This window comes from Trachemys scripta, chromosome 8 (assembly GCF_013100865.1).
Source record: "Trachemys scripta elegans isolate TJP31775 chromosome 8, CAS_Tse_1.0, whole genome shotgun sequence".
NCBI classification, from domain to species: domain Eukaryota; kingdom Metazoa; phylum Chordata; order Testudines; family Emydidae; genus Trachemys; species Trachemys scripta.
The window spans coordinates 95,098,366-95,111,764 of NC_048305.1; the positions used below are offsets into that span (position 1 = coordinate 95,098,366).

The 13,399-nt window shown below is 44.5% G+C and overlaps 1 protein-coding gene across 1 annotated transcript in view; it reads left to right on the plus strand.

The window, feature by feature from the left end:
* Positions 1–12,070, plus strand: part of C8B (complement C8 beta chain) — a 32,591-nt gene extending 20,521 nt beyond the window's left edge. Inside the window, exons 10-12 of the mRNA XM_034778901.1 lie at positions 3,810–3,963; positions 4,984–5,052; positions 9,038–12,070. Of these exons, the coding sequence (XP_034634792.1) occupies positions 3,810–3,963; positions 4,984–5,052; positions 9,038–9,189 (375 nt within the window). The 3' untranslated portion in view covers positions 9,190–12,070. The remainder of the gene's footprint in view (positions 1–3,809; positions 3,964–4,983; positions 5,053–9,037) is intronic.
* Positions 12,071–13,399: the final 1,329 nt, after the last annotated feature.

The window sequence follows — 13,399 nt, forward strand, 5'->3', positions numbered from 1 at the left end:
GGAAAATTGGGTTTTGGTTAAATAAATGTTTTTGGGAAAAGTATCTGTTTTTCACAGAAAAAAATATTTTTTGTCAAAAAACTGAACACTCAAATCCCAAAATGCATTCTAAAACGTGAAATATGTTGATTTGGAATCTCTCCTCCACCCCCGCCTCCCAGTGCCTCATAGGATCTATAGGTGCCTCATATTCCTGTATAGGCCTGGTTCCCCTGGACAGATTACATCTTCCATGATGCACTGTAACTAGGGACTCCCCATGGTGCCCTGATGTCTCAGCAAGCGGGAAGACCATGGTGCATCCTGGGAGATGTAGCCCAGCCAGAGAGCCTGGCCCAGGGAGGAAAATGAGGGCATAAGGCAGCTGAACTATGACTCTCATGAGGCACTATGGCAGCAAATCCATATAATTTTTTTTGGTTTTTGACTGAAACTTGTCAATTAGAAAAATGGAAATGTCTAAATTTTCTGTGGAACCTTTTGATGAAAATGTGTTCTTTTCCCTTTCGCTGAAAATTTTCTTTAAAAAAGCCATTTTCCAACCTGCTCTACTCTGAACCCAAAAGCCTTGATTCAAACCCACTAGAGCTTTGAGGGTGTTCATTTGAAATCCGGATCCAGATAAAATTCCTTAGATTGGGCCCATAGCTAGTGTTTGTTTTATCTCTTGTGGAAATATGTTTAATACTTTGGCAATCTACGCATTCAAGGACTAATCTGAAGCCCCCTGAGACACAGAAAGACTGTTGACTTCAACAAGTGTTGGATCAGCCCTTTCTGCATTTGACTATATTGGTCAAATAGGTGTTTATTTTTCCAGGGCCTCATAGTTCACTCTTGCTTGGCACTGATTATTATGTTGTTTTTCCCCTTTTTTGTAATACAAATTTCACATAATGTCCATGTTTTCAGCTTGCCCTCCACCCACTCAACTCTTCTGCTTTGACAATATAATGCATTTTTTGTTAACTAGAACTCACCTCAGGTTTAAAGGAAGATATAAAATCAACTGTTTCAGGTAATCTACCCATGATTTCATAATTGCATTGAGTCCCAGAGATGTCAGTGTCCGTACTTGTGCGAGTTACACTTAGTTTGTGTTCAGAATTTTCTTTAAATGGGATACTAAGGCTAGGTTTTTTTCTAACCCTTTAGATTCTAACCTGATATCACTGACCAGATCAGCTAGTAGAAACCACTGATTGATATAATTTGGATTTGGCTTATTTAGCCTTTAATTTCCCTGCTAATATCCTTGGGGAGTATGAAGATCAAAAGCACCAGTAGTGTGTGACTAAACATGAGCCCTAAAAATGCCTCGATAGGGAAAAAATAAAGCAAAGCAGTTCATAAATCATCTACTAAAAGCACTTGGCAGGTCATTCTCAAGGCATTTCCTTATTTATATGATATGAATTCAAAAAGTAAAAGGTGGATCAAAGATCATTGTTGAGAAATGGAAGCACAGTGGCAGTAACATTCCTTAAAATGCATTTGTCCTCTGAATGACATGACCCTGTACAAATGGTATTGTGGGGATTCATGTTTGCTGTGTCCTGATGGCATGCATAGCAAATTTGCTCAGCTTACAATAACAACTTTGGGCTGGATCCTCAGGTGACACAAACTGAGGAACTGGTCCTTCTATTGTAACTCCCAACCATGCAAACTTAGCCTAGGAATCCTCAGACTTTATTCTTACTGGCTACTGTGTTATCATTTGCCAAGAAGAATCTGTGGGGCAAATCTTACTCTCGTTACACCTGGTTCTACTCTGTACCAAATTCTACCCTCAGCAACCCCATGATGTTCAGTCTGTGCCCTCACTTACACGTCTGCTTGCCCATTATAGTCGTGAGGGTGCAGAAGTGCAACTGATGGCAGAATTTGTCCCTGCAGCAGGAACTTAACATAATTATTCTGTTGAGGATGCACAAAATAGAGTCCAGCTCTTTCTCCCAAAGCCGTAGCAGCTCTGCAGAGCTGATGGGAATAAAATGGTGCTATATAACAGGTCAGTTCTTTCAGACAAATACCTGGATCCTTGCCTAAGGAACTTCAGACTTGGATTACAATTACACACTACACACCACTTGGGGAGGCATTTAGCAGATGTTTCACTTCACTACACACTACAGTGAAACGCACACACTGTGTCCACACTGTGGTGTGTAACTACACATGTCAGTGAAAAGCTCTGGCCAACGTGAGGCAGCAGGGAAAGGCTTCAGCAGCTCCCCGTTTCCAGAGCCTTTCACTGAAGTGAGGAAAGGCTCTGGCAAGGGGAGACTTTCCTTGTGGTGGGGAAGGGCTCCAGCAGCTGGGAGCTGGCAGAGCCATTCCCACTGCTGGAATCTTTTCCAGGGAAAGGTTCTAACAGCAGGAATGCAGCAGGATGCTATATAGGGTGACCAGATGGCACGTCTTCCCCCCCACCCCTCCGTGTCCCGATATTTCATGTCTCTCATCTGGTCACCCTACTGTTATACTGCTAAAAGTGGTAGTGTAGAGAGGGAGGTACGGCTTGGGTGAGCAGAGGGCCGTGTAGGGGATGTACTTGAGTACATACCCACACCTTTCAAGCGTGTCCTCATTGTCCTGAGCTGTGCCTCACCATCTACACTGCTATTTATACCCGTGCAATCGGGGGCAACATGGGTCTATTCACTAAACACAACTGAAAGAAGTGTAGAGGCACCCTGCATTTGAAAGTAATGGGAACATTTCTGTTGGCTTCATGGAGTAATTGGGCTGTAAATACACTAATGACTATACTGCAATTAAAAAACAATCCATACAAGGGCAGCATATGAACAAAGTCATTGTATTGTAGAAAAAAATGTTTCCTGGTGGGTTTTCAGGAAGAGTCCTAAAGGTAGGGTTGCCACCTTTCTAATTGCTGGTAACCGGATCCCCGAGACCCTGCCCTTGACCTGTCTCTTCCACTCCCTAAGGCCCCACCCCTGCCCTGCCTCTTCCCCCAAGATCCCACCCACGTTGCTCGCTCCTTTCCCCGTACGTCAACTCTTGTTGGAATGGAAGTTGCTGCAGCCTGACAAGGAACCTGCCTGAAGGTAGGAGGCAGCCCTGGCTGAACAGGGGCTGGTTTGGGTTAATGACCTGGTACCTCCCCCTGCCCTGTGGTAACTGGACTTTTGGTGTCCAGTCAGTACATCTGACCGGACATTGCCCAGTCCCCTTTTCAACCAGACTTGCTGGACACCTGGCAACCCTAAATTGGCACCTGGACTCAGAAGCCAAAAACCGGACTGACCAGGTAAAACGCAGACTGGTGGCAACCCTACCTAAAGGAGGAGCAAGAAACAAGTCAATATAAGTAGCGTTGGTTAAAAATTTTCAATTTTTAATGAATTTTCATAAAATTTCAAAATCAGAAAAATACATAGGAAAACTTTGGATGAAACTTTTGTGAAATGCCCTCCCAGTTTTCAGACGACTCTCTAGCTGGTCAAAATTTTGAATCGGGGGTTGGGGGGGGCAAATGAAAACATTTTCATTAAATTGCTGTTCTCTTTTTTCCACCAGCCCTAACCACAAGTTAACTGGAAAGCTGGAGCTGGTGAAGAGACTATTTATTCTATTCCATGGATGACTAATATGTTCCCGTTTTAGAAAGCTTTTATTGACATCTCCACAGAACACAAATCTCATAACATAGGGGCTACATTTTATTCATAAGTTGATGTCCCACCATAGCTTGCAGTGCAGGGCTGACCTTTTGAAAACATCTTGACCTTTGGAATGAATACAACAATTGTTTCTTCCCCTCTTTCCTCCCTCCCCCTTAGGCAGAACCCCTGTCTGAACTGGTGACTTCAACGGACTTTGCAAATGCAAATACACTAAGGGAAAATATGAAGCGTGCCCTTGTAGAGTTTCAGCTGGAGACCAGTTCCTGTCATTGTGCTCCATGCCATGGCAATGGAATTACCTTTCTGAAAGGTAGAATCTCACATGTAATACTCCTCTAGTATAAACGAACAGAGGAATTGTAGGTAGGAGGCTTAACTGGCTGGTAATCTGTGTTCATTCCTTTCTCTTATTCATCCTGGTTAACATTATAAAAAAAAATATTTAAAAAAAGAGTAATTTCATTCATAAATCTCCATGGTTTAGTAGCAGCCGAGGCAAATTAACACCATTGTAGCAAGTGTCTTTATCAGTTACATTTAAGAAACAGTTCCCACCTCAATTATTCATCAAAAGAAAAGTTCATGTCTTTAAATCTCTTCCTTTGCTTTCAAGATCATTACCATCATCCTAATGTCTCAGCATTAATTAGTGTTGTGTTGTGAAGATGAAAAGCACCATATAAGTGCTAAGTACTGGTATCATCATCATCATCATCAGAGTTGTTCAGTATTGTATCCTTTCCTTCCCTCCATTTTTAATAGAAGCTGCCCTCATTTAGAAGCTGACAATGATTTAAAAATGCTGGGGGAAAGTAATTAAATTGAATAAAAAACACATTTTCTAAATGGAGATATATGGTGTGGGGGTTTTGCTAATAAAAGAAGATATTTTTCACGTACCTAATTCAAATTTGCATCTGCAAAAGGCCTGATGAGAATCTGGTTATCATCTAAATGTATCTAATGCAGAAATTATTGATTCAGGTACCAGCCAGTTTGATTATAGCTCTTAACTGATTCCTCTGGTGATTACACTTGTTTAAATAACTTATTAGCCCTTGAGTCCTGTTGTCATTCTATTTAGGATAATTTGCCATGAAAGATGTTTTCAAATGACCACTGTTGTTAATACCCAGACAATGAATTCTGGGATCAGGGTCCCATTCTGCTAGTTGCTGCACATGCATATAAAGAAAAGATGGTCTCTGCCCCAGAGAGGCAGCCTCTTCACCTGTCTATATATGGAAACGGGAGTCTATAGAGAAATGTTCAGTATAATAATATACTGTAGTGAAGTACAGTAATCCAGCTTTCACTGTTTTCCTTCTAGAAACTCGCTGTGAATGTATATGTCCTATAGGATATCGTGGTATTGCCTGTGAGATCACAGAAAGAAAAGGTAAGAGTGATTAGAAAGATGATTAAAGAAATGTAGATCCCAAGTTAAAGAGAAAAACAACCCTAAAAGGAGAGTTGAAATGGAATGGCCAGTCATATGATCATGTGTGTAAGTTAATTAGGTCTTTTTATGTGATCATTAAGAACTATGTGGCCTAGTGGCTAAATCACAGGGCTGAGAATCAAGACTGTTAGGGGCTGGAGCATTTAAGTCAAGATGAGTTTTGCCACTGACTTTAGTTCTGCCACACATTCGCTGCCTAGCCTCTGCTTACCCATCTGTGAAATGGATCTAGCTATAGTATTCATTAATCCTTATCATGTCTGTAACTCCATCTGTTACTTACCCTAATATACACACACACACACTATAGCTAGCTCCATTTCACAGATGAGTAAGCAGAGGCAGACAGGTTAAATCCAAGGCTAGGCCGTGAATGTGTGGCAGAACTGGGCACAGAGTTTAGGGTCTCATTCCTGCTCCCTGAAGTCCATAGCAAAACTCATATTGACTTAAGTGATACAGGCCTAGGCTCTAAGTAGCCTGATATATATATAGATATAGATTTTAATCTTTCCTTATAAATCCATCCCTTTGGTCCTTTCCTTAGAAGTCCCACCAATGTGACAACATATTTCTCTTGCTCTGGTGTCCAGAACTCAGTGCAATTTTATACATGATTTCACACCAAAGCTGCCTTATTATTTCTGTGCTTTGAGGAGGAGCTGATTTTGAATATGCAGCTCAAACAAGCACTCATATCCCATTATAAACTCATAGCTAATTTGCAGTCTATTATGGGCCCTTGGTCTCCTCCAGCATCTCTGCTTCTCAAATTTCTCCCTTCCACGGAGTAAATGTATCAGATTATTCTTCCTCAACTATACTACAGCACATTTTAATTTTTCCCAGTTAAATCTCATTTTGTTATTTTCCACCCCTGGTGCTAATGTCCCTAGATCCCTTTGTATAATTTTTCTCTCCTGACTAGTGTTCATAACTCCTCCCAATTTAGTATCCTCTGCAAATGTAATTGCTATTTATTTCCTTCAGACCATTAATTTAGATGTTAAAGAAGACTAGTTTTTACATCCATCCCTGCAGAGCTACAGTAGACCCCTCCCTGTAATTTGATATATTGCCATTTATCATTGCCCTTCGTTTACAGTCGTTTCTCCAGTTTTCAGTCTAAATGGCTGTATCTTATCCAAGCCAGAGTGAGAGACATTTTCAGCTAAAATTTCACAGGGCACAGGGACAACTTCGTAGCTAATGAGTCCTATGAGTCTTTAATTGTTGTCACTTACACATTGTTCTGGTCTGCTTACTGTGTATGTTACAGCGGCAAAATCTCCCTTAGACTCAGCTCCACTTATCAACATATAACTTCACCTGTATTGAATTTGGCTTATTGAATCTAAAGAGTTTAATTTGTGTCACTTGCATTTTCTCTTTGGGAAAGATGGTCACCTCTTCTTCACCCTGGACATGCGACACCCCCAGCCGCTCTCCATGCCCCCTGCCTCCCCGCAAGGCTGTTGATCCTCACTGGAACCCTGTGCGGGTCCCCTCAGGAGGCTGTTGCCCGGTCGCTGGAACCCTGCGGGGGTCCCCTCAGTTGGGGGGAGGGATAGCTCAGTGGTTTGAGCATTGGCCTGCTAAACCCAGGGTTGTGAGTTCAGTCCTTGAGGAGGCCACTTAGGATCTGGGGCAAAAATCAGTACTTGGTCCTGCTAGTGAAGGCAGAGGGCTGGACTCGATGACCTTTCAAGATCCCTTCCAGTTCTAGGAGATAGGATATCTCCCCTCAGGAGGCTGATGCCTGGTCACTGGAATCCTGCCACCTCCTTCCGCATGCTGGAATGCTCCCTCCCCCCCCCAGCTCTGCGTCCTCCCCTGCAGGGGGCTGGCATCTCTGCTTCCACACCCACGCCATACCTTTTTTGACAAAAGTGGGCACTTGTCTCATTTGCTCTTGTCAGCTGATCAAGTCAGCAAAAGCAAATGGGACAAATGCCTCCTTTTGGAAAAAAAAAATGTTGGGAGCCCTGGGACAAGGCTTAAAAAAGGGACTGTCCTGGCCAAAATGGGATGTTTGGTCACCCTAAGAAGAGAGCGGGTCTAGCAGGAAAAGTAACTGACAGAAGAGTGTAAGTTAAAGTAGGCCACCTGCTACTTCAGAGGTGGGCAAACTACAGCCCGCGGGCCACATCCGGCCCAGGGGACTGTTCTCCCCGGGCCCCTGAGCTCCTGGCCCGGGAGGCTAGCCCCCGGCCCTTCCCCTGCTGTTCCCCCTCCCTCACAGCCTCAGCTCACGCAATGCTCTGGGCAGCAGGGCTGTGAGCTCCTGGGGCAGCGCAGCTGCAGAGCCTGGCCTGACCCGGTACTCTGAGCTACGTGATGCGTGGCCGGCTCCAGTTGGGCGGCGCGTCTGTCTGCCATTTTGCAGCCTCACTGCCCACCACCAGTGCTCCTGGCAGCGCGGTAAGGGGGCAGGGAGCGGGGGAGGGGGGTTGGATAGAGGGCAGGGGAGTTCGGGGGGTGGTCAGGGGCCGGGGGTGTGGATAGGGGTTGGGGTGGTCAGAGGGCAGGGAACGGGGGGTTGAATGGGGGCAGGTAGGGTTACCATAATCCAGCCCCCTACCTAAGCCTCCCTGTTTCTTGTCCCCTAACTGCCCCCTCCTAAGACCCCCCCCAAATGCCCCCCAGGACCCTACCCCCTACCTGTACCCTGATTGCCCAAAACCTTATCCACACCCCCAGAAAGCGCCCCCCCAAACTCCCGACCCCCCCCATCTCTTGACTGCCCCCTCCAGAACCTCCCTGCCCCTTCTCCGACCTCCTGGCTCCCTTGTTGTTGGCCTTTCTTCGCCTAATGTCTCGGTGAACTTGCTCAGGAACTGCCTGAGCCGTTTGTCCCGGCACGTTGGGCAGCAGTGGAGGTGGAGCTCCAGACTGCTGGAGCCGATCGGCGATGCAGGGAGGGAGGGAGGGAGTGATTTCTGCTGCAGGGGGGAGGAGGGACTCTCTCTGGCTGAGTGTCGGAGCCCCATGTAAGTGTCACCATCCGGCCGGCTGCACTGTTAGCTGCCCGTGCTCTGCATGGGGGGGAAGTCCGGACATTTACAAATTCCCCCCGGACGCTATTTTTAGCTTAAAAAGCCGGACATGTCTGGGGGAATCCGGACGAATGGTAACCCTAGGGGCAGGGGTTCCGAGGGCGGTCAGGGAGAAGGGGTGGTTGGATGGGGCAGAGGCCCCGGGGGCCGGGGGGCAGTCAGGAAGGAGGGGTGGTCGTATGGGGCGGCGGAGGGCAGTCAGGGGCGGGGGTTCCAGGGGTGATCAGGGGACGGGGACAGGGAGCAGGGAAGGTGGATGGGGCAGGTCCGGGGTGGGGGCATCAGGGAACGCGGGGGTTGGATGGGGCAGGAGTCCTGGGGGGCCATAAGGGGTGAGAAGCAGGGGCAGTCGGATAGGGGGTGGGGGCCAGGCCACGCCTGCCTCTTTGGGGAGGCACAGCCTCCCATAACCGGCCCTCCATACAATTTCTGAAACCCCATGCGGCCCTCAGGCCAAAAAGTTTGCCCGCCCCTGTGCTACTTAAATATAAACCTGCTAACACCTTTCTCTGGCTCCTCAGAATGTAAAGTGATCCCAGTTTATGTGCCCTTCAGCTCCCCCAGACTCCCTTAGTCTCAACCAGAAGAGGTAAAATCACTATATTTCAGTTAAAACTACCTTGTGTCTTTTCATTGTCCCAGTTGAATGAAATGCAGAGTCTGAACAAGCACCATCAACAATGAATAGAGAATTAGCACCTTTAAATAATTGTCCAGTTTTAAGGGTCCAAGTCAAGATATTCTTAGTAATGCGGACGAGGGGTACTTTGTTTGTACGTAGGTATAATTTGTGTGAGCTGGGAGCACCCCCTTTGGAAAAGAAACCTGTGTTGTGACACCCTTTTCTTTCTTCACGGTTTCTCCAGATGTTGCTATAGATGGAAACTGGGGTTGCTGGTCCAGCTCGTCTGCATGCTCTGGAGGACAACGGATGACAAGAAGACAGTGCAATAATCCTGCCCCACAAAATGGTGGCAAGCCATGCACAGGGCCAGATGTTGAAACTATTAGGTGTTAAGGAAAATTCTTAAAAATATATAAACTAAAATGACTACCACCTTGCAAAGTTAGTGGGAAGATAATTATAATTGACTTGATCAAGCCTCTTTATTCCTCGTTAAGGGCCTGATCCAATGCACACTGAAGTCAACAGTAAGACCTAACAGGTATTGGAACAGGATTAGTATTTTTAATATGAGTCATTCTGATTTGACATGCTGCATAATTGTCCTGCAGGATTAAGTGTCCTTGTTCGTTTTAATACTGTGGCTTTGCTATAGGCCTTTATTTCAATGGACTAATCAAACAAAACTTTATTTCTTGCATTATGTGATACCTGTTGATTTTTCTTGAGTTTTAATCTAATGTGTTCTCCGATTCCCCTGAGATAGGGAAAAGGGCATTTTATCTTGGATACACAGGAAAGCAGATGTGACTCCTCAGAAGACAGCTGTGTCATGTTGAGCAAAATGCAGAAAATTAAAAACTAAATCCGCATCAGAGCAATAGCATCGAATGTGAAATTTGAGTCAGATGTGGCCATGCTAGCCCAGGTTCCCAATTTACTGGTTTTAACATAAATTGTTCATCCTATTAGAAATCGTCTTGAAGGAAAGAGAATTGAATTGAGTAGTACTCTCAAATACACTCTCAAATGCATGCTAAACTGTGCAATAATTTGTACTCTTATTCATGTGTAGCCCCCGGCCTATTCACTGGCCCAGCAAGATGTTATTTAAGATAGGGGAAATCTGCCTTGTAACTTTTTACATAACTTTGGGAAACTGGGCCTGAGGCTCCTCTGTGTGCTCTGCGTTGTGTCAGTGTGTATTCACCTCAGATCAGACCCACTCAGACAACCACCAGGAACAAGAGCAAGACTTCATTCTGTAAAGAAACACGGAACAGGATTACAGCCCAGCAGCCTCCTCTCTGCTTGCCTGCCTCTTGCTTCCAGCTTCAGTCAGTGCTGAAACTTCCTGCTGGGAGGGCAGAGGGTACATACTGGCAGGAACCAGGAAGGTCTCCCAACATGCCGCAGTCTGTAGCCCACAATGGATGGTTCCCATGGCTGCTGCTGAAGCACCCAGGACCTTGGGCTGCACATGGGATAAGCTTTCCATAGAACAAATACATTTAGAAGGAGGCTGGAGCATAATATCAAAAAGGCAATTAAAGAAATGAAAATCACGAATTTTGAAGTATGCAACACCATGCCCCAGGATGAATACTGTATCCCATGGATGTTGTGGCCAAACAGGAAGTAGTGTATGGAAAATGATGTCTCAGAATGAGGTCATAATGCAAGCCAATCAGCATTCTACTTTACATTCTCCAAAAATATCACTGTCTTGGGAACAGCTCTAGCAATGATGGCAAAACTAGCCTTCATTGTCACAGAGGTGGGCCAATTGCTCCACTGTTTGGTCCCCCTGCACACCTCGGTGTTTCAGCATACTCACTGCTAATCCAGCCTGTTCAAATATTTGAAATATGGAGAGGCCAGCAAACAAACCATAGCTAGTTTCTTTTTGCTATCTTCATGCATTTCTAATGTACCTATCATTGTTGCCCCGGGTTCTCAAGACTCTTATCAAATTCTGTGTGAAACGGGTCAGAAACATTCACCTCTGCCCTTGTTTTAGCCACTGACCTGAGCAATATTGCTCTGGTGGTTGCCTCCTACTCCTTTCTTGTGTCTTCATTATTGGATGATGACCTTTGCAAAGACATTAGTCCGTAGGTGCCCATGCTGTGTAATAACTATAGTCATGTCAGTGTTCCAGCAAAACTATGAATATGGCAACATATGCAAATATTTATCTGCTTGCCTATTTGTTGTAGGTTTGTAACATTTGCAAGGACAAATATTCTTTTGTCTGGTTTTCCAGTCCTTGCCACTTACTGTCCTTTCTAAATGACAGTCTCTTTATGCAAGTCTGCTAAAAAGAACTCATGCTCACTGACATTTTAAACAATGGAACATACATTTGATTTTAATCCTCATGCTGCCTACACAGTTATGGACTAGGTCCTTGTGACAGCATTAAGAAAGGAAAAACATGTTGCATATATAAAAGCAGAAAATGCTCTTCTCATAACGAGCTACATAATTGAGCTGCCAACCCAAAAACGCTTCCGTTTTTATGCTGTAATTGTTAATGTTTTTATGTGCTGGAAGTTTGCCAGGAGGCTCATTAGGGTCCCCATCAAAGAGGGCACAGTCAAAGCGAAATATATTTAAAGGGATACCAGCATGGCTGTTAGACAGAGAACCCTGATTAACCAACATTGTTGCATCTCACAGGTGTCCATGCAACTTGTATGTAAACATGCAGTGCCGCACTCGAGTTCTCCCTGCTTCGAAACAGGCAGAGGATGGAAATTAAGAAGGTATCTTGCTCTACAAGAGTATGTTCTGTTTTGTATTTCACCAGCTTTCCTGAGCAGGCAGATCAGAGGCTCACATGCACATCCATCAACTGCATCTGCAGTCACAAACAAACGTTGTAACCTGACTTTGAAAGATCCACCAAGCAGATAAATATTTTATCAGTGTTTCAGGCTTGGGGTGAAGGGTAACAGATAGTTCAAAATCAGCCGGACACATTTTATTTAAGTATAATTTCTGTTGGAGATTCAATTTGGGGCCTGTAAGCCTGGGAAGTCTTCCTTAAAAGTCAGAACTTTATTTTGTCCTTGTGGTTTTTGAACTAACTTATGATTTATTATGGCCTAGGGTAATATAAAATCATGATGCACAAGCTTTTATTGTTTCATTTAGCTACATATTAAATAATGCTAACGTTTTATTGATGGTTCTAATTTCTGTGGAAATTTGTATTAATATTTCACATATGAAGACACGAGAGAGCTACAGTAAAAAAAATCTAATTGTATACAGGGTGTTCGCATGCTCCTTCTTTATTCTACTTTTCTAGTCCTTTTCAGTGATGCTCATTCAGCATTTTGGCTAGATGGGCCTTTCACATCTCAGACATCCAGGGATCCAATCTAGAGTAAGTGGCAATCATCTCTTCACTTTTGACTCGCTCTTAACAGTTCTGAGAAATGGGCTTCTCCGAGATCACAATATTACTACATGTATCAAGATCTTATTTCCCAAAACAATATCCCCAGTAAACCACATAGATGCTTCCTGGGCTAAAGACCGAGGATCAGATTCTGACAAAAGTCTCAGCACACCTCTGTGTTTACAGGCACAATTTTGGCATGTGCAAACACTTAGGCCAGGTCTACACGGAAAAGTTAGGTTGATCCAGATATATCACTCAGGGGTGTGAAAAATGCACACCCCGAGCGACATAGTTAAACCAATCTAGCCCCTAGGGTAGACAGCAATGTTGACAGACGAATTCTTCTGTTGACATATGTCAAGGCTCCTTCCCCACTCTGAACTTTAGGGTACAGATGTGGGGGCCTGCATGAAAACTTCTAAGCTTAACTACCAGCTTAGATCTGGTCTGCTGCCACCACTCCCAATGTGCTAATTCCCTTCCCTGGGTAGCCTTGAGAGACTCTTCACCAATTCCCTGGTGAATACAGATCCAAACCCCTTGGATCTTAAAACAAGGAGAAATTAACCATCCCCCCTCCTTTCTCCCACCAACTCCTGGTGGATCAAGATCCAACCCCCTTGGATCTAAAAACAAGGAAACTCAATCAGGATCTTAAAAAGAAGGCTTTTAATTAAAGAAAAAGGTAAAAATCTGTGAAATCAGGATGGAAAATAACTTTACAGGGTAATCAAACTTAAAGAGCCCAGAGGACCCCCCTCTAGCCTTACGTTCAAAGTTACAGCAAACAGAGGTAAACACCCTAGTAAAAGATACCTTTACAAGTTGAGAAAACAAAGATAAAACTAACTTGCCTGCCTGTTTACTTACAAGTTTGAAATATGAGAGACTTGTTCAGAAAGATTTAGAGAGCATGGATTGATGTCTGGTCCCTCTTAGTCCCAAGAGCGAACAACCACCAAAACAAAGAGCACAAACAAAAGCCTTCCCCTCCCCACCAAGATTTGAAAATATCTTGTCCCCTTATTGGTCCTTTGGGTCAGGTGTCAGCCAGGTTACCTGAGCTTCTTAACCCTTTACAGGTAAAAGGATTTTGGAGTCTCTGGCCAGGAGGGATTTTATAGTATTGTACACAGGAGGGCTGTTACCCTTCCCTTTATAGTTATGACAACATAGCTACCACCTCTCGGA